Source organism: Orycteropus afer, unplaced genomic scaffold (genome assembly GCF_000298275.1).
Source record: "Orycteropus afer afer isolate SDZICR_OR568_19922 unplaced genomic scaffold, OryAfe1.0 scaffold00006, whole genome shotgun sequence".
Lineage (NCBI taxonomy): Eukaryota > Metazoa > Chordata > Mammalia > Tubulidentata > Orycteropodidae > Orycteropus > Orycteropus afer.
In genome coordinates this window covers 3,706,048-3,724,345 of record NW_006921593.1, presented here as the reverse complement: position 1 = coordinate 3,724,345, position 18,298 = coordinate 3,706,048, and the positions used below count along the sequence as shown (strand labels likewise).

Below are 18,298 nucleotides of genomic sequence, written 5' to 3'. Positions count from 1 at the left end.
AAAGTATATATCAACTGCTGTATGGAAAGTGAATTTGCTCTGTAAATCTTCACCCAAATCACAATTTTAAAAAAAAAAAAAGAAGGAGAAGATGGAAGGAATACACAGAGTCACTATACAAAAAAGAACTGGTTGATCTTCATCCATTTCAGGAGGTGGCATATATTCAAGAACTAATGGTATTGAAGGAAGAAGTAGAAGCTGCATTGAAAGAATTGGCAAAGAACAAGGCTCCGGGAATTGACAAAGACTTCACATTGTTTGGTTCTACAATCAACACTAATGGAAGCAGCAGTCAGGACATCAGATGACGTATAGTACTGGGCAAAATGGCTGCAAAGGACCTCTTTTAAGTGCTGAAGAGCAAAGATGTCTCCTTGAGGACTAAGGTGAGCTTGACACAAGCCATGGTATTTCATAACCCACTGAGATGTTTCAACAAACAGATGCCCCTCTGGAGGCACTCATTCGGTTATGCCAAGAGATTTGGAAGTCAGCTACCTGGAAAACTGACCGGAAGAGATCCGTATTTGTACCAATTCCAAAGAAAGGTGACTCCACAAAATGTGGAAATTATTGAACAATATCATTAATATCGCATGCAAGTAAAATCTTACTGAAGATAATTAAAAAATGGTTGTACCAATATATTGACAGAAAACTTCCAGCAACGCAAGCTGGATTCAGAAGAGGACATAGAACAAGGAATATCATTGCTGATGTCACATGGATCTTGGCTCAAAGCAAAGAATACCAGAAAGATGTTTACTTGTGTTTTATTGACTATGCAAAAGCATTTGATTGTGTGGATCATAACAAATTGTGGATAGCATTGAGAAGAACGGGCATTCCAGAACACTTAATTGTACTAATGAGGAACCTGTACATAGACCAGGAGGCTGTCGTTCGAACAGAAAAAGGGAACACTGTATGGTTTAAAATCAAGAGAGTGTGTCAGGGTTGTATCCTCTCACCATACTTATTCAATCTGTATGCTGAGCAACTAATCTGAGAAGCTGGACTATATGAAGAAGAACGTGGCATCAGGATTGGAGGAAGAATCATTAACGACCTACAATACGCTGATGACACAACTTTGCTTGCTGAAAGTGAGGATGACTTGAAGTATTTACTGATGAAGATTAAAGAACACAGTGTGCAGTATGGATTACATCTCAATATAAAGAAAACAAAAATCCTTACAACTGGACATGATAAAAGCATCATGATAAATGAAGAAAAGATTGAAACTGTCAAAGACTTCACATTGCTTGGTCCTACAATCGACACTAATGGAAGCAGCAGTCAGGACATCAGACGACATACAGCACTGGGCAAAATGGCTGCAAAGGACTTCTTTTAAGTGCTGAAGAGCAAAGATGTCTCCTGGAGGACTAAGGTGAGCCTTGACACAAGCCATGGTATTTTCAATCGCCTCATATGCATGTGAGAGCTGGACAATGAATAAGGAAGAATGAAGAATTGATGCTTTTGAGCCGTGGTGCTGGCGAAGAATGCTGAAAGTTCCGTGGACTGCAAAAAGAACTAACAGGTCTGTCCTGGAGGAAGTGCAGCAGGAATGCTCCTTGGAGGCGAGAATGGCCAGACTTCGTCTCACCTACTTTGGTCATGTTGTCAGAGGGACCATTCCCTGGAGAAGGATGTCACGTTTGGTAAGGTGGAGGGTTGACGAAAGAGGGGAAGGCCCTCAATGAGATGGATTGACACGGTGGCAGCGGTGATGGGCTTAAGTATAGCAAGAATCATGGAGCTGGGGCGGGATCGGGCGGTGTTTCATTCTGCTGTGCAGAGGGTCACTATGAGCTGGACACGACTCGATGGCACCTAACAACAACATGACTTTCAAGTACTGTGGACAGTAGTTCTTAGGTATCATCTGCCGTGGGGTTCAACTCCATCAGAACCTGAGAGCATAACTTATCCAAGCAGCTCATTGACCCTTTGTATGTCTTTTCTGAACTGGGAGTCCTGCGTCCCCCTCACTCCTTCTCGTTCCCGACCACACTCCCTGATGGAGGGGATGGAGGCAAAGGACGAGCAGAGATGGTCCGCTTCACGCAGTCATTAGTCAGCACGCACCACCTGCCTGGGCCTGCACTTGCATGGAGGTGAGTCTGACTCACGGCGGTCCCACGCATGTCAAGAGTACAGCCGCTCCACAGAGTTTCCAATGGCTGATCCGTCAGAAGTAGGTTGCCAGGCCTTGGCGTGGACCCGAACCTCCAACCTTTTGGTTAGCCGCTGAGTGTGTTAATGGTCCACACCACCCAGGGAGGCCTCCTAGGCCTGTAGGTAACCTTGTTATTTATTTTTCCAGTCATTTATTTTATTTTGTAGGGAAAACAATTAATGATCACAGAGAAGTGCAGGGATTATTATAACAAACACCCACGTATCCACCGTCAGGAATGGGTAAATATTAGCATTTTGTCATGTTTACACCTGAATTTTTTTTAACTTTTTACTGTGATTTGGGTGAAAGTTGACAGAGTCAATGTGTTTTCAACAATCCACACACATTTTGTTTCATGATGATGTTGACTGCAACCCCCACTGTGTAAGAGCACTCTTACCACCTCCTCCCCGTGTTTACTGTTTCTCTTCCTCCTTCCTTCCCATCCCATACTGACTTCTGAGCTTGATCCCCAGGCAGATGCTGCCCTTTTGATCTGTATGGTTGCGATCTCTCTGGTGCTATCAACTCACATTCTAGGCCTGTCTACTGTTTGGCTGCAAGTTAAGCCATCAAGGTGAGTTCAGGTCCAGGCTAAAGGGTGACCAAAACCCATGCTCATCACAGCACTGTTTACAACAGCAAAAAGATGAAAACAGCCTAAGTGCCCATCGACAGATGAAGAGACAAACAAATCACGACACATACACACGATGGACTATGACACAAGGTTAAAGAGTAACAATCAATCTATGAAACACCTTACAACACAGATGAACCTGGAGGATGTTATGCTGAGGGAAATGACTCCATGACAAAGGACATTGTATGAGACCACTATTGTCCAAAGTCAAGAACAGGATTACGCACAGAAAGAACCATTCTTTGAAGGTTACCAGGTTGGAGACAGGGCAGAACACTAACTAGAGGGCGTGCCTGATTTTTTTTAATGAAACAAATAAACCACAAAGTACGTGTCTTGGTTCTCCAGTGCTGCTAAAACAGAAATACAAGTGGATGGCTGTAACAAACAGGGATTTGTTCTCTTACAGTTTAGGAGGCTACAAGTCTGAGTTCAAAGTGCCAGCTCCAGGGGCTGAGCGAATGACCCTTGATCTTGGGCTCTGCCTGCTGCTCCCGGCCCACGGGACCTGGAGGCCTCTCTTCACTCAGACAGCTCCTGGCTGCAGAGACTGACAAAGCCAAGGTCGACAAGTAAAAAGGCACAGTTCCAAGATTATGAAGTAACACTGCAGGCCACTAGTTCAAGTCCATTAACAGTCCCAAGATCAGGAGGCAACGTGGCAGGCTGCTGCATGCGGGATCCAAGCATGCCAAAAAGCTAGAGACCTTTCTCAAAGCTGCTCCTTGCATACTGGAAGCTGACCACATCCCTAAGGCAGCTACTCAGCTGCTCACGGCAGATTGCAACATGCAGTCAATCACCAATCTCGCCATGGGGAACAACTACACCCAGCTGCCCAGCCACTCAAAACAAAGCCCAGCCAAGTGGACACATAACCTTAACTACCATAGTATCAATCTCCTTTGCATCTTTCCCATGTTATTTCCCTTCCTCAGAGTGACCGCCATTGTGTGGTGGGTGCACAGGTTTCTTCTGCATTTAAACCATGAATGCCCAGATCGCCATCCTTGTCAAATACTGTCCTCACACTTCACAGTCTAGAGGAACACTCCACAGCCCTTCCACACCTGCTCTCTCCCTGTATACTGTCTGCGCCATCTCCCTGCACCATTCATTTCCATTTATTTATTTAGAGGGGTTCCCTCCTGCACTTCCTTCAGGTCTCTGCTCAAACGCTACCTTCTCAGTGAGGTCCTCTCCAACCACTCATGTCCTCTCATCCCCAGCCCTCACCTCCTCGCCAACACTTCCTTCCTCTTCCTGCTCTGGGCTCCTCCTTGGCACTCACTGCCGCCTGATGGCCTGCCTACTGTGCTTACTGACTTGCTGATAGTCCGTCCTCCTCCCTGGAAGGTCAGCCCTACCAGGACAGGTGCTTCTGTTTGGTTCACTGCTCCGTCCCCAGCACTCTGCACCAAGCCCAGTACATAGTAGGTGTTCAATAACTCTTTATTGAATAAATAAGCAAATTAATCCAAATAGGAGGCTGTTGGGAAAGATGCCATAAAGAGACCTGCTGTAAGGTAAGTCCTACTTGAACATTTCTGAAATGAACACAGCTGGGCAGGGGACTCAGACACATAGTGGGTTTGTAACAAACCCCACTGACTTTGAGTTGATTCTGACTCACAGCGCCCCTAGAGGACAGAGTGGAACTGCCCCACAGGGTCTCCAAGCCTGTCAATCTTCACAGAAGCAAAGCCCAAACCACACCCACTGCCATGGAGTGGATTCTGACCCCAGCGCCCCTAGAGGACAGAGGAGAACTGCCCCACAGGGTTTCCAAGGCTATCAATCTTTACAGAAGCAAAGCCCAAACCAAACCCACCACCACTGAGTTGATTCTGACTCACAGCCACCCTGCAGGACAGAGCAGAACTGCCCCATAGGGTTTCCAAGGCTGTCCATCTTCATGAAAAAGACTGCCTTATCTTTCTTCAAGGAGTAGCTGGTGGGTTCAAACCACTGACCTCTTAGTTAGCAGCCTAATGCCTTGACCACTGTGCCAGTGGAAACCAGGAAAAGCCCTTCCTGATTCAGCTCTCCCTGCCTGCCCTGCAGTTCCCCAGGGGTGGGTCCCTTTCTTACCAGGCATTATCTCCATCCCATAACCGGAATCCTCCGAAGGCAGGTGCCCGGGTATCGAGTCTGTCATTTCCTCTGAAGTTGGCGAAGGGTCTGCAGACAAAACTCCCAATGACGAGGACATCCTCTGCCCGTCATGGTCCCCTGGGGACCACCCCACCCCATCCACCAAGCCCACCTACTGGGACCCTTTCGAGGAAGCTATGATCTGGAGGTCTGGAGGGCAGGACTAGCTGCTCTGAAGACCAGGCACAAGCCAGTGGGGCCGAGAGCCCTGCGAGGTCCCTCTGGTTACCCCCACGGCTGAGCCCCAGTGGCCAAGTACACCCATCCTTTACAGACGTGGAAACTGAGGCTCAGAGGGCTCAGATTCTAGAGTTAAGCCCAGATCCTCTACTCCGATGCCCTTCCCTTCTCCACTCTGCTCCTCCAATCCCAGGGTAGCAGGTCAGAGAGGTGAAGGTTAGGGGTGGTGTCATGAGGGGAAGCCTGCTTTAGGAAGGCCAGACCTGACAACAAAGATTCCCAAGCCAGAGGGCCCATCTGTGTGGCTGGAAAAAGCATGTTTGTTCCCCATTCCTTCCAGAAGCACGCTACAGAAACAACCTGAAGACTGCTTCTTGGCTGGGGCAGGCTTGGAGGAGACAGAGCAGGGCGGGACAGGCCTGGAGGGTCCGGGTGGTTCCACGGGGTCTGCCCTGCAGGCTTTGGCCCTCACCTGGGATGGTCACCTGAATTATGTCCAGATCCTCTGGCTCGATTTTGATGGGCCTCAGCCCACCAAGCTCCCCGGAGGTTCCTGCATGGAGGAGATGCATGTCATGGTCAAGGCAGGAACCAGTCTCTTGGTGGGCGGGTTAACTTCAGAACATTCTCATGTCTGTGACTGGTTAGTGAGCTTCTAGCAAGAGCCGAGTCAGCCTCGAAGCTGCTGCCCAAGCCAGGGAGGGAGGGTCAGGTAGGCCCTCAGGAGGCAGTCAGGCCAGTCCTGGTCTCACTGTTTTACAGACCTGCCTGCTGAGGCCCGCAGGGAGGAACCTGCTCACCCACAAGCACGCTAGGAAGCATTGGTGGAGCCAGAACCCAGGCCTCCCGACTTCCACTTCAGTCCCATCTGCCCCTCTATGCCCACTGAGGAACTCCCAGCAGGCTTTGCACCTTGCTGATGTGAGGCTACGGGTGGGGCACGCAGGACAGACTCATGGGTACACCAGGCTCTGACCTGGTCTGCTCCCCAGGCTCCCGTCCCACAACACCCAGGGGGCTCGTCCCTTCTCACCTGGCCCACAGTCCTCAGAGATGCTGCCCTTGTCTGACCTGGAGAAAGGACATAGCATCAGCTTGGTTACAGCTACCCTGTCTCTGCTCTGCCTGTCCAGACAGCCAGGGTCCCTGGCCAGCACCCACACATGGCTGTATCACCCTACTCCTCAGGGCCCACAGGATGGTGATTAGCCCTGAGTGAGATTCACAGTGCTCCGCTGTGGGGCCAAGCTCCTGCCCCCTGGCCAAGGTGAGCTGCCTGGGTGTCCACCTTTCTGACCAGCTGGGGGATCCTGGGGGTGGCCTGGGTCTGGCTAGCTTGGGCACTTAGCATAAGGATGATCAATGCTTGCTGGAGAGACAGAGCTGGAGGGGCCGCCAGCCTGGAAGGGGGCCGGGACAGCTGAGAAGAGAGGCTGGGGCGTGAGTCTGGGTAGCACCCTGTGTCGGGCTGAGCTGGTTAATTGCCTCCCCATCTCATGGTGCCCCTGGATGGTATAAACAATTAGTGTGCTCAGCTGCTAACCAGAACGGTGGCAGTTTGAGCCTACCTAGCAGGACCTAGGAAAAAAGACCTGGTGATTTCGTCTGAAAAACCAGCCACTGAAAACCCTACGGAGCACAGTTCTGCCCTGACGTCCGTGGACCACTATGTCAGTATCAACACAACAGCAGCTGATACTGGTCCCACAGAACACTGCAGGGGGCCTTGGGCCGGACCTGGGGACTCCAGGGGAAATGGCTCATCCCTGACCCCCAATGGCTCATAGTCTAGAGGGGTAGGGCACTAGTGGACAGGGACCAGGCCATGTGCTGAGGGCAGGGCCCCTCAGGCACTCAGGCAGGCACCTGACCTAGGGTGAGATCAGGGAAGGCCTCCAAGAGGCGGCAGCATCCAGCTAGCTCCTGGAGAGGACAAGCATCCTCTTGGTGGAAGAAAGGTAGAACCTCTCTCTGCTTCTTTTCCCTTTTTTGGCTTCTCCCTGGGGCTCCCCACACCAGCAGGGGTTGGCAGCCTGTGTGTGGTGACCTGCGTGTGCAGACTGTGGGGTGTCCCTGGCCAGCCCAAGGCCTTCCTTGCCTCCTCCCCTGGGCAGCAGGTGGGGCCTTACCGAGCGGTCGTGGCCAGGTCAAGGACAGCAGTTCGGGAGGCCTCTGCAGAGGTGTCCTCGGGGGAGCTGGCAGGCTCCAGCTTCGTAGGGTCTTTGGTAAACTTGTTCCCTGGTGGGGAAACGGGGAGGGGGGTCAGGACGCAGGCTCTCTGTTCCCATGGCCTGCAGGGGGTTCTGTGTGACACTCCTGGGAAGTCCCTTGAGTTGTGGTCTGGTCTCGGCATTCCTTCTTGTGGGCTCTCTGTCCAGCCACCAACAGCCAGAACCAAGCCCTGGGAAGAAATGCCTTCCCTGGGAGAAGGAACAATGGCTCTAGTGCCAGGCAGGCTGGGGGTGCGGGAGGAGGAAGACAGAAGGGAGGAAGACACCACCAGAAATGGCTGCACTAGGGCACCATCCTCACATTTCAACATCCCAGGAGCCCAGAAGCCAAGTGCTGTATCACCTCCATTTCACAGACGAGGAAACTGAGGTCCATGGGACCTCATCATTCCAGGTCACAAAGCTGGTTGGGGCGGAAGCAGAACTGGGACCCAGGTCCGGGGAGGCCCCAAGATCTGTGCCCCCTCTGCTGCCTCGGGCATAGCTCACCTCTCCTCTCAAGAGGTGCTGCCCACAGGATAGTGCAGGGTGGCCTGACAGCTTGGGTCCACAGTCCCCACTCCCCTCCAACTAGCGGGACTTTAGTTCCTGCATCTGCAAACGGCGACGAGGACGGGACCTTTTTCATAGGACCACAGATGACATTACAGCAATGGGAACAAGCTAACAACAACATACACGAGTCCCTGCTCAGGCCAGTTGCAGCCAGCGTTAGCTGTGCCATTCCCTGTCCACGGCACTGAGCTGCAAGGACCTCCCCCAGCAGTCACTGTCCACCTCCCCAGCCCAGTGCGGAGGTGGGAGGGGCTGGGGTGGGTTCAGCTGGAGGGGGAAGAACACAGGGGAGAGACTTGGGGGAACAGGAGGGGCTCGGCTGAGGAGCCTCCCAGCACACACACCTGGGTACCCTGGCCCAGGGGAGGGCCCCGAGAACAAGGTGCAGTGAGATGACAGGTCAGGACTCTCACCAATCTGGGAACATTAGAACTGACTAAATAGGACCTGCACATACCTGTGAAAATTCGTTCATCGAACATCCTGAGAAGAGAGGAGAGATAGGCATGAGAGTGTGTAGGCCCAGGGCCCACAGGCTTGGGACACAGCCTCCAGGTCTCCTCAGTGAGTCACTCGGGTCCCACACGCAGAGCTGGGCACCCTCACCAGCCACGCATGGGGGCAAGAGAGGGCCCAGTGCAGAGGAGCGGGAGATCCCAAAATGCTTCTCCGAGGCCAGGGAGGGCTGTGGGCAGCACCTGGGAAGTCCTGGGGCCCAACCTGTCACCATGATGCCTTCCCCCAGCCCAGCTCTCTCCCTGGTCCCCACAGGGCCTGTTGCCAATGACCCATTCATGCTCCTAGGCTCCTACCCAACATCTCGTGTCTCGCTCAGTGACAAGCCGGGCATCAGCCCTGCCCCCCAGCAGTCCTGTGGCTGCACAAGCCAGACCTACCAAGAGATCACAGCCCCACGGCTGACCAGGGAGGAGGGTGTGTTTTGAAGCCAAAGGGGTCCCCTGGGGGAGGGGACCAGGAAAGCCTTTGTCGGGGCGGACAGGGTAAGGTGAAATCAAGATCTTGAGGCAGATGACGGGAAGGTGCAGGGGTGGGGGCAAGTAGGCAACTGTGGTACCAACAGCTCCTCCACCTGAATTGAGGCTGGAGGCCTCACTGGGAGGAGGTCAGCCCTGCACGTGGTGCTCAGATGCTCGCTCTTGACCCCGTGTGGGCCACAGGGAGCCCACAAGGGGAAGGGAGGCTGGAGCCCAGAGGCTTTTGTAGGAGTCTGAGTCTTTCAAGTAAAACATGTGGACACGTGAACCAAGGAAACAAGACTGGAACAAAGGTCAGTGGGCGAGCAGGGGTCACCTTCCTGTCCACCCCGGTGGGCTGGGGAGGCTTGGGCAGGTGGACTGGGGTGGCTGCAAGCACAGCCTGCTGGAGGGACAGGGCCTTGGTCAGTAAACTTGGGCACCAAAGGCAAGATCAGGCAAATGAAGGGGTGTCTGGGTCCACATATCGTGAGGCCTGATGAGGCCCGCAGGGAACTGCCCCACAAAAAATTCAAACAGGCGGAGAAATCCAGTGTGGGTGGTGGAGCCCGGGCCATGGGGCCCTGTGACTACTGTTCCTGATCTAAGAGACTTCTCCTTCTCGAGGGGCCCCAGGTGCAGCCCCCAGTTCCCCTGTTGCCCTAGGCTTAAAATGTCTGGGTCCCACAAGGCCGAGACGCCGCAGGGAGAAATTCTGGGAAAAACCGGCTTCCTTTCTAAGACTGTTTCCGTAGCCCCACCCTGAGGTGGAGCGCCTGCCAGCCAGCACGGAGGCTGCTTTGATATTTATGGGATTATTTATTTCTTGGGGAGCACAGGGAGGGGCGGGCAGAGACAGCATGGGGGCTTCCACCGCCTCCTGAGCGGAGGTGCAGATGGGGGGAGATGACGGGCAGGTCTGATGTGGCCTCAAGATGTGACAGCACCCTTGTCAGCCACACAGACTGAGCAATGTCAAGAGGTGGGGCACTGGTAAAGGGTTGCTGCCATTGACAACCTACTCAGAGTCCTAGAATTCCCTCCAGCTACTTTGTCCTCTCAAGTTCTTCCTTAGTTTGAACCAAAATGTGTGTCCCTCAGATCCTCATGGTCTGAGTTGTGTTCTGAAGATTGAGAGGCCAGAGGTCAGCATGAGTTGGGGTCAGGGGTCAGGGAGTGCCACCACGGAATAATTAGACCTACACTGACTGTGGAGGGGCCTCTCCCCAGTAGGAAAGCACCCCTGCACTCCCCCTACCCTGCACCTTGCACCCTAGGGACATGTGGGCCAGGGCAGAGAGGCCACCTCTTGCCTGTCTCTAGGCCTTCTTTTCTCCTAACACACAAAGGGTACGAGATTCCCGTCTGCTAGGATGATGGAAAGGCTTAACTGATGATGCTGGGGTGTGTCGTGGTGAAAACATACTGAGGGCTCTGAATGGCTCTGTCACTGTTCTACCACGATAGAGTCATCTGGTCTCCAACCAACACTACAGCCATGCCTCACAACAACCACTATTAGCCCCATTTCACAGGTAACTTGCCCAAGGTCACACAGCTGGGACTGGTAGGGCCAGGGCTCAAACCCAGGCTGTCAGAGCTGATGCTTCCGACTACTCCTTTAGACCTGAGGGAAGAGGTCAAGGAAAAGAACTCACAGTGACTGACCACCTATTACACACCAAGTATTATGTCCACATGCTCATTTTATTTTGGAAAAAACCTGGGAAGTGGGTATCCCAAAACCCAAACCCACTGCCATCGAGTTGATTCCGACTCACAGCGGCCCTTTAGGACAGAGTAGAACTGCCCCGTAGTGTTTCCGAGGCTGTAAATTTTTACAGAAGCACCCTGCCTCATCTTTCTCTCATGGCCGCCGACCTTTCAGTTGGCAGCTGAGTGCTTTAACCACTGCACCACCAGAGCTCCTTGGGAAGTGGGCATCACTGTCCCCATTTATATAGACAAGGAAACTGAAATTCAGAAGAAAATCTGCTTGTACAAGGTTAGTGCCCCTGGTGGTGCTGTTCACTGAAAGGTTGGAGGCTCGAGTCCAGCCAGAGGGACCTTGGAAGAAAAGCCTGGTGATCTACTTCTGAAAACTCAGCCACTGAAAACCCTGTGAGCGGGGACATCAAGCTCAATTGGCATAACATACTACACAAAACATTGTTCCACCTCCTACTTTGGTGAGTAGCGACTGGGATCTTAAAAGCTTGCAAGCAGCCATCTAGATGCAACGATGGGTCTCTCCTCATCCAGAGGAAAGAAGAATGAAGAAAAACAAAGATACATGGAAACAATTAGTCCTCGCAACTGGTACACCATGTGTTCCGCAGCCTCCATGACTATGAGGCCAGAAGAACTAGATGGTGCCTGGCTACCACTGTCAACCACTCAGAGGGGCATCTATGTAGGAGATCCTGGATAGAGAGGGAGAACAATGTGGAACAAAGCTCAAAATCATTTGGGATAAAAAGAAAAGGGAGACCAGGTTTGGTGGTCTGATAGAGCCTGATGGAACCACTGAGACTATGGCCCCTAGCTGCCCATTGAACCCATACCTATGGCTTCCAGCCAAATAAAAGACAGGCATAAGAGCTGAACATGTACCTGAGGAAGATACACTCCTTGGAGAGAACAATCATGGGAGAAAGAAGGGCTCTTTATGCACAGGGAGACAGTTCAGGGGGCAGGATTGCATGGAAGGATGGACACAGGGAAGAGGTAACTATCTGGAGGAAGTAGGAGGGGAGGTGTTACATTGGGGTAAACTGTCAATGTCATCAAACAATGTGTGTGTGAACCGCTGTATGGAAAATGAATTTGCTCTGTAAACTTTCACCCAAATCACAATTAAAAAAAAAAAATACCCTGTAAGCAGAGTTCTACCCTGACCCATGTGGGGTCACTGGGAATCAGAACTGACTCACTGGTAGTGGTACAAGGTTATCACACTTCAAGCGAGTGGCTCAAGTCCAGGCCACCTGGCATTAAAGCTCCTCCTCCCAGGAAGTCCCACGGGCTTGCTGCTCAGATGCCACAGAGCCCTTGACACCTGGTAGCATATTGCTTTGCCCTGCCCTCGACTCATCACTTGGGTGACCACCCCTGTGACATGTGGTAGCCTCTGGGGCAAGTGGGGATAGTGCCTGATGCTGCTTGAAGTTCTCAGTAGAACCCAGTGAGGGCCGCAGGAAGTGCATGGCAGACGCTAATGAAGAATGAAATGGGCCACAGTCTAGATCAAGGAAAGAGGGCTCAGAATCACCTGGACACAACGGTCAGGTACGTAAGGGATCAGGGGGGCCCTTGGTGCCCTCTCTCCCCAAGCCTTCCACTGGCAGTGGTGGTTCAGTGGTAAAATCTTGGGTTTGGTTCCCAGCCAAGGTGCCTCGGGCCCAGCCACCACCTGTCTATCAGTGGAGCATGGCCATGATGTTGAACGTGTTATCAACAGACCTTCCCGACTAAGACCAGGAAGAAAGACCTGGCAGTCTACTTCCAAAAGTTAGTCAACGACAACTCTGTGGGTCACAACAGCCCAATCATGGAGAAGATGCAGGGCTGGGGAGTGTTTCATTCCATTCTGTGAGGGCGGGACTCAGCAGTGGCCCACAACAAGCCCCTCACGAGGACCCAATGGGAGGAAAAGAGCTGGGCAGCCACAAGACAAGTGTCAGCTGGACCTAAGTCAACTGATTTCAGTTCGCCTCAAGAACGATTTATCAAGTAAGGTCCCCATGGCAGGACGGAGGATAGAAGAGATGTGGACGGCTCAGATGCAGCGGTCACAGTGCTGGGAACAAGCAGCCTGGATGTGGGGAAGGAGCCGCCAGCTGCCTACTGGAGGGTGGAGTTCTTCCCAAACAACTATGTCACCATGTCTAGTCATGGTGGCCCCGGCGTGTCAGAGCAGAACCGTGCTCCACGGGGTTCTCAGTGGCTGAATTTTGGAAGTAGATGTTTATCTCATCTTGGTTTGTCCGATGCTGCAGCACCAAGGCCACCCAGGGGGTACAGACTGCCCTTTATCCCCAGGGCAGGGGCAGTGAAGGCTCTGAGCAGGGACCGGTCAGAGCTACGTTTCAGGATCCTCTCCCTGGGGGCAGTGAGATACCCCGTCCTCCCTGTCTACTGGTCTCACTGGCCCTCCTCCTCCTCTCCCAGACCTCAGATGTGGGCTTCTATCTCACCCCCCAGATCCCTTCCTGGTCCATGCCAATTTGTATCTCTAACCCAGATCCCTCTCCCAAGCTTCTGACATCTCAGCTTGGCCTCAGAGAACTCCATCTCCTGAGCATGTCCAGTTTAACGTGTCCCAGATGGAATTCACCATCCTACCCCCAAGACCTGCTGCCACCACTCAACACACTCAAACCTGGGAGGGGGCCATCCACCAGCAACCCTGCCAGGCCCAAACCAATCACAACCCTCTCTCCTCTGCCCACCACACACTGGGCCTAGCTCCTACCCCTGCTCGCCTGGACCACTGCTCTACTCACCTCTGTGTGGGTCTCCCCACCCCCAACCTAATGAGTCCCTCCAATTCTGGTGCTTGCCATCTATGGGTTCCCCACTCCTTGAACACTCCAAACTCAGATCCCACCCTCCAGCCTCTGCCCATACCCCAGCCTCCTGGCATCCCCTGGGCTCCTGGGCTACCCGTGTGTGTGATCAGCCCTTCTCAATCTCCCAGATTTGGCTTAAACAGCACCTTCTCAGAGGTCCTCTGACCCCCCTAAGCAAGTGTCTCCCCATTTGTCTCTTCCCATCATCCTGTTTGTTTCCTAAGCTCTAAGAAGCTTAGGACCACCCCGTTTGTCTGTCATATTGTGGGGGCTTTGCATGTCCCTGTGATGCTGGCAGCATGTCACTGCTTTTTCAAACACCAGCAGGGTCACCCACAGTGGATGGATTTTGAATACGACACACTAGGAAGAAAGGCCTGGTGACCTATTTCTACTCATCAGCCAATGACAACCCTACAGATCACAACAGAACGCTGTCCAACTAGCTTGGTTTGGACACGTCATGAGGAGGGATCAATTGCTGGAGAGGACACCATGCTTGGTGCAGTAGAGGGCCAGTGAGGGTAAGGGAGACCCTCGGTGAGGGGGATCGGCCACAGCAACAGACTGAACATCTGGGGATGGCAAGGACGTGGGACTCGGCAACATAAAAGTCACCATGAGTCACAGTGGTCTCAAAGACAGCCAACAGACTAGCGACTGGGATCTTAAAAGCTTGCAAGCTGCCATCTAGATGCAACGATGGGTCTCTCCTCATCCAGAGCAAAGAAGAAGGAAGAAAACCAAAAATTCATGAAAACAATTAGTCCTAGCGACTGGTATACCATCCGATATGCAGCCTATATGACCATGAGACCAGAAGAACTAGATGGTGCCCACCTATCACTGTCAACCACTTGGACGGGGATCTATGTAGGAGATCCTTGATAGAGAGGGAGAACAATGTAAAACAGAACTCAAAATCATTTGGAGAAAAAAAAGGGGGGAGGGCCAGGTTTGCTGGTCTGATAGAGCCTGGTGGAACCATTGAGTCTACGGCCCCTAGCTGACTTTCAGGTCTGGAATTGACCCACACCTGTGGCTTCCAACCAAACAAAAGACAGGCATGTGAGTTGAACATGTACCTGAGGTAGATACACTCCTTGGAGAGAACAATCATGGGAGAGAGAAGGGCTGCTTATGCACAGGGAGACAGCTCAGGGGGCAGGAGTGCATGGAGGGATGGACACAGGGAAGAGGTAACTATGGGGAGGAAGCGGGAGGGGAGCTGTTGCATTGTGGTAAATTGTGGTCAATGTCATGAGAGAAAGTGTATGTGAACTGCTGTATGAAAAGTGAATGTGCTCTGTAAATTTTCACCCAAATCACAATTAAAAAAAAAAAAAAAGGCAGCCAACAAGAAGTCCCAAGGCAAGAGCCCAAATTCAAGAGACACACCATGCATTCACCCCACGATGTGTATTCAGCATCGTCCACGTACCAGGAACTGTTCTAGGTGCTGAAGATGCAGCAACAAACAGAACACAGCCCCTGCCTCAGTCCCGGCCGACAGCCTGCAGGCACTAACCAGCAGGTGCGTGTCAGCACACGTGTGCTCTGGGAGAGCACCCTCAGAGAGCTTGAGAGACAGGTGACTGAGACACGGCCAGTGCTCTGCTGGAGGCAGGGGCTGGGCGACATGGCCTCAGGGTAGCCCTCCACCCCTAGCCACTCAGGAAGAGGCAGCCCAGGAAGTCTGTGCTTTGCCTGGAGATGCTGACTCGTGCTTGGTGGTGAGCTCAGGTGGCCACCCTGAGCTGCGCTGGGGCCACAGGCTGGGGAGGAGCAGGAGTAAGAACATGCGAGCTCCCTGGGGCTGCAGCTTTGGGGCCATGATGCTCTGTCCTCTCCCACCCACCTATGTTACACCAGTGGAAGCTGGCAGCCTGGAAGGGCAGCCCAGCAGGGCAAGTGCCCACCCTCTTCCCAAGCTTGGAGGGGCCCCTCTGGTGGCTGGTAGGGTCAAAGCTCAGGTCTTCTTGAGCGAGCAGAAAAACAACCCTTAATAAGAACTTCTAACATCATGATAAATGGAGAAAAGATTGAAGTTGTCAGGGATTGAATTTTACTTGGATCCACAATCAACACCCATGCAAGCAGCAGTCAAGAAATCAGACGTCATATTGCACTGGGCCAATCTGCTGCAAAAAGACCTCTCTAAAGTGTTAAGAAGCAAAGATGTCACTTTGAAGACTAAGGTGCGACTAACTCAACCCATGGTATTTTTAATCGCCTCATATTCCTGTGAAAGCTGGACAATGAATAAGATCAAAGACAGGCTGATGCCTTTGAGTTGTGGTGCTGGTGAAGAATACTGACAATACCATAGGCTGCCAGAAGAATGAACAAATCTGTCCTGGAAGAAGTGTGGCCAGAATGCTCCTCAGAAGTGAGATTGGCCAGACTTCGTCTCACCTACTTTGGTCACGTTGTCAGAAGGGGCTAGACCTTGAAGAAGTGTATCATGCCGGTAAAGTAGAGGGTTAGTGAAAAGGCAAAGACTGTCAACAAGATGGAGCAACAGTGGTGGCAACAACGGGCTCAAGAATAGCAGGGACTGTGAGGATGGCACAGCACTGGGCAGTGTTACGTTCTGCTGTACACGGGGTCACTGTGAGTCGGAGCCAGCTCGACTGCACCTAACGGTACCCCCCAGGCCAGCCACTGTGCCTCCTTTGCCCCATTCACTCCTCAAATGAGGTCCACAAAGATGAAGTTGCCCAGCTGCTGAGCCAGAGTTCTGTTAAGTCACTGAACCTTTCATTCCATCCGCACCCCATCAGCTGATTCCTGGCCCCTGCCCAGCCAGGACCCCGAGGCCCTGGCCTGCCCCACAGCGCGGACCCCTGGGCCCCAGCCCCAGTCCACCCCACAGCTCAGATCCCCAGGCCCCAGACCCAGCTGGCCCCACCGCCCAGAGCCCCAGGCCCCAGCCCACCTGCAGCCCAGACCCCTGGGCCCTGGCCATACCTGCCCTGCAGCCCAGACCCCCAGGCTCCAGCCCTCCCTGCAGCCCAGACCCCCAGGCTCCAGCCTGCCCTGTAGCATGGACCCCGGGCCCAGCCTGCCCTGCAGCCCAGACCCCCAGGCTCCAGCCCTCCCTGCAACCCAGACCCCCAGGCTCCAGCCCTCCCTGCAGCCCAGACCCCAGGGCCCTGACCCTCCCTGCAGCCCGGACCCCCAGACTGTAGCCCTCCCTGTGGCATGGACCCAGCCCGGCCCGCCCTACAGCCCAGGCCCTCAGGCTCCAGCCCTCCCTGCAGCATGGACCCCCGGGCCCTGGCCCACCCTGCAGCCCACACCCCCATACTCCAGCTCTCCCTGCAGCCCGGACCCCTGGGGCCCTGGCCCTCCCTGTGGCATGGACCCCAGGCCCTCCCCGCCTTGCGGCATGGACCCCAGGGCCCCAGCCCTCCCTGCAGCCCGGACCCCCAGGGCCTGGCCCTCCCTGAAGCCCAGCCCGGACCCTAGGGCCCCAGCCCTCCCTATGGCATGGACCCGGCCCAGCCCTCCCTGCGGCCCACACCTCCAGGTTCCAGCCCTCCCTGCAGTCCAGACCCTCGGGCCTGACCCTCCCTGCAGCATGGACCCCGGGCCCGGCCCGCCCTGCGGCATGGACCCGCCCTCCCCGCCCGGCGGCCCACACCTCTTGATGATGAAGTGGATGCTATGCCGCTCCTCCAGAATCCGCTTCAGCTTGGGGACTCCGTAGGTGCAGGGGCGCTTGAAGGGGATCTTGTCTGGGATGCCCACGATCTCCACGGCCTCCGGGTCACAGGCGATCTTCCTGTAGGGGACGGGGACCATGTGGTCCAGGCCCAGGGCTTCCGCTGGAAGGGCAACAGAAAGGCTGAGGGGCCATGGAGGCGGCAGGATGCCTAGGGCCCCAGTCATGAGCTTCCCGCCCAGCCTCCCCGACACCACTCAGCCACAGAGCGGTGCTACTGAACCATCAAATTCCACACCTCTCTGTAAACTCCTCTGTGGGCTCCCATTCTATTCAGAGGGGCAGCCAAAGGCCTCCTGCGCCTTCTGGCTGGATGTGACCTGGACCCCACCTTCTCGGACTCGTCTCCCTCCACCTCTGAACCTCACCCTCACCTGTTTCCCCAGGTGCACCATCTCGGGGCCTCTGCACACCATCTTTGGGTTCTTCCTCGTGCTCAGACGCTCCTCCAGATACCACACACCACCCTCTCTCCCTCCCCTCCCTCCCTCCAGGGGTCTGCCGAAATATCATCTCATCAGCCCTAAAGCGTGTTGCCTTTGTCCCCTACCCCTCACCCTGCTGGCTTTCCATGAGACATTTATTACACAATACCGCACACATAAAGAAGCTCTGGTGGCATAGTGACTAAGGCATCGGACTGTTAGCCAGAAGGTTGGCGGTTCAAACCCACCAGTCACTTAGCAGAAGGACGATGTGGCAGTCGACTTTCGTCAGGATTTACCACATCGGAAACCCAATGGAGGTTGCTGTGAGTCAGAGTCAACTCAATGACAACTAGCCTTTAGTTATACACGTAAGGGCAAAGAGCACCAGCAGTGAGATGGTTAAAATGCTCAGCAAAAAGTCAACGGTTCAAACTCACTGCTAGCTCCGTGGGAGAAAGATGAGGCAGTCTGCATCCTTAAAGATTTATAGCCTTGGAAACCCCGTGGGGCAGTTCTCTGTCCTTCAGGGGCGCTGTGAGTCTGAGTCGACTCAACGGGAACAGCTTTGGTTTTTCTGGTAACGTTATATGCAAGAGGGCAGTGGTGGTGCAGTGGCAGAATCCTTGCCTTCCAAGGGGGAG

General features: G+C 53.7%; 1 protein-coding gene across 1 annotated transcript in view; it reads right to left on the bottom strand.

Annotated features, from left to right (window-relative positions):
- Positions 1-18,298, bottom strand: part of GTF2IRD1 (GTF2I repeat domain containing 1) — a 110,810-nt gene that overhangs the window by 75,178 nt on the left and 17,334 nt on the right. Inside the window, exons 8-13 of the mRNA XM_007940498.2 lie at positions 17,149-17,332; positions 8,415-8,440; positions 7,301-7,409; positions 6,205-6,242; positions 5,644-5,724; positions 4,929-5,018 (exon numbers count right to left, since the gene is read on the bottom strand). Of these exons, the coding sequence (XP_007938689.1) occupies positions 4,929-5,018; positions 5,644-5,724; positions 6,205-6,242; positions 7,301-7,409; positions 8,415-8,440; positions 17,149-17,332 (528 nt within the window). The remainder of the gene's footprint in view (positions 1-4,928; positions 5,019-5,643; positions 5,725-6,204; positions 6,243-7,300; positions 7,410-8,414; positions 8,441-17,148; positions 17,333-18,298) is intronic.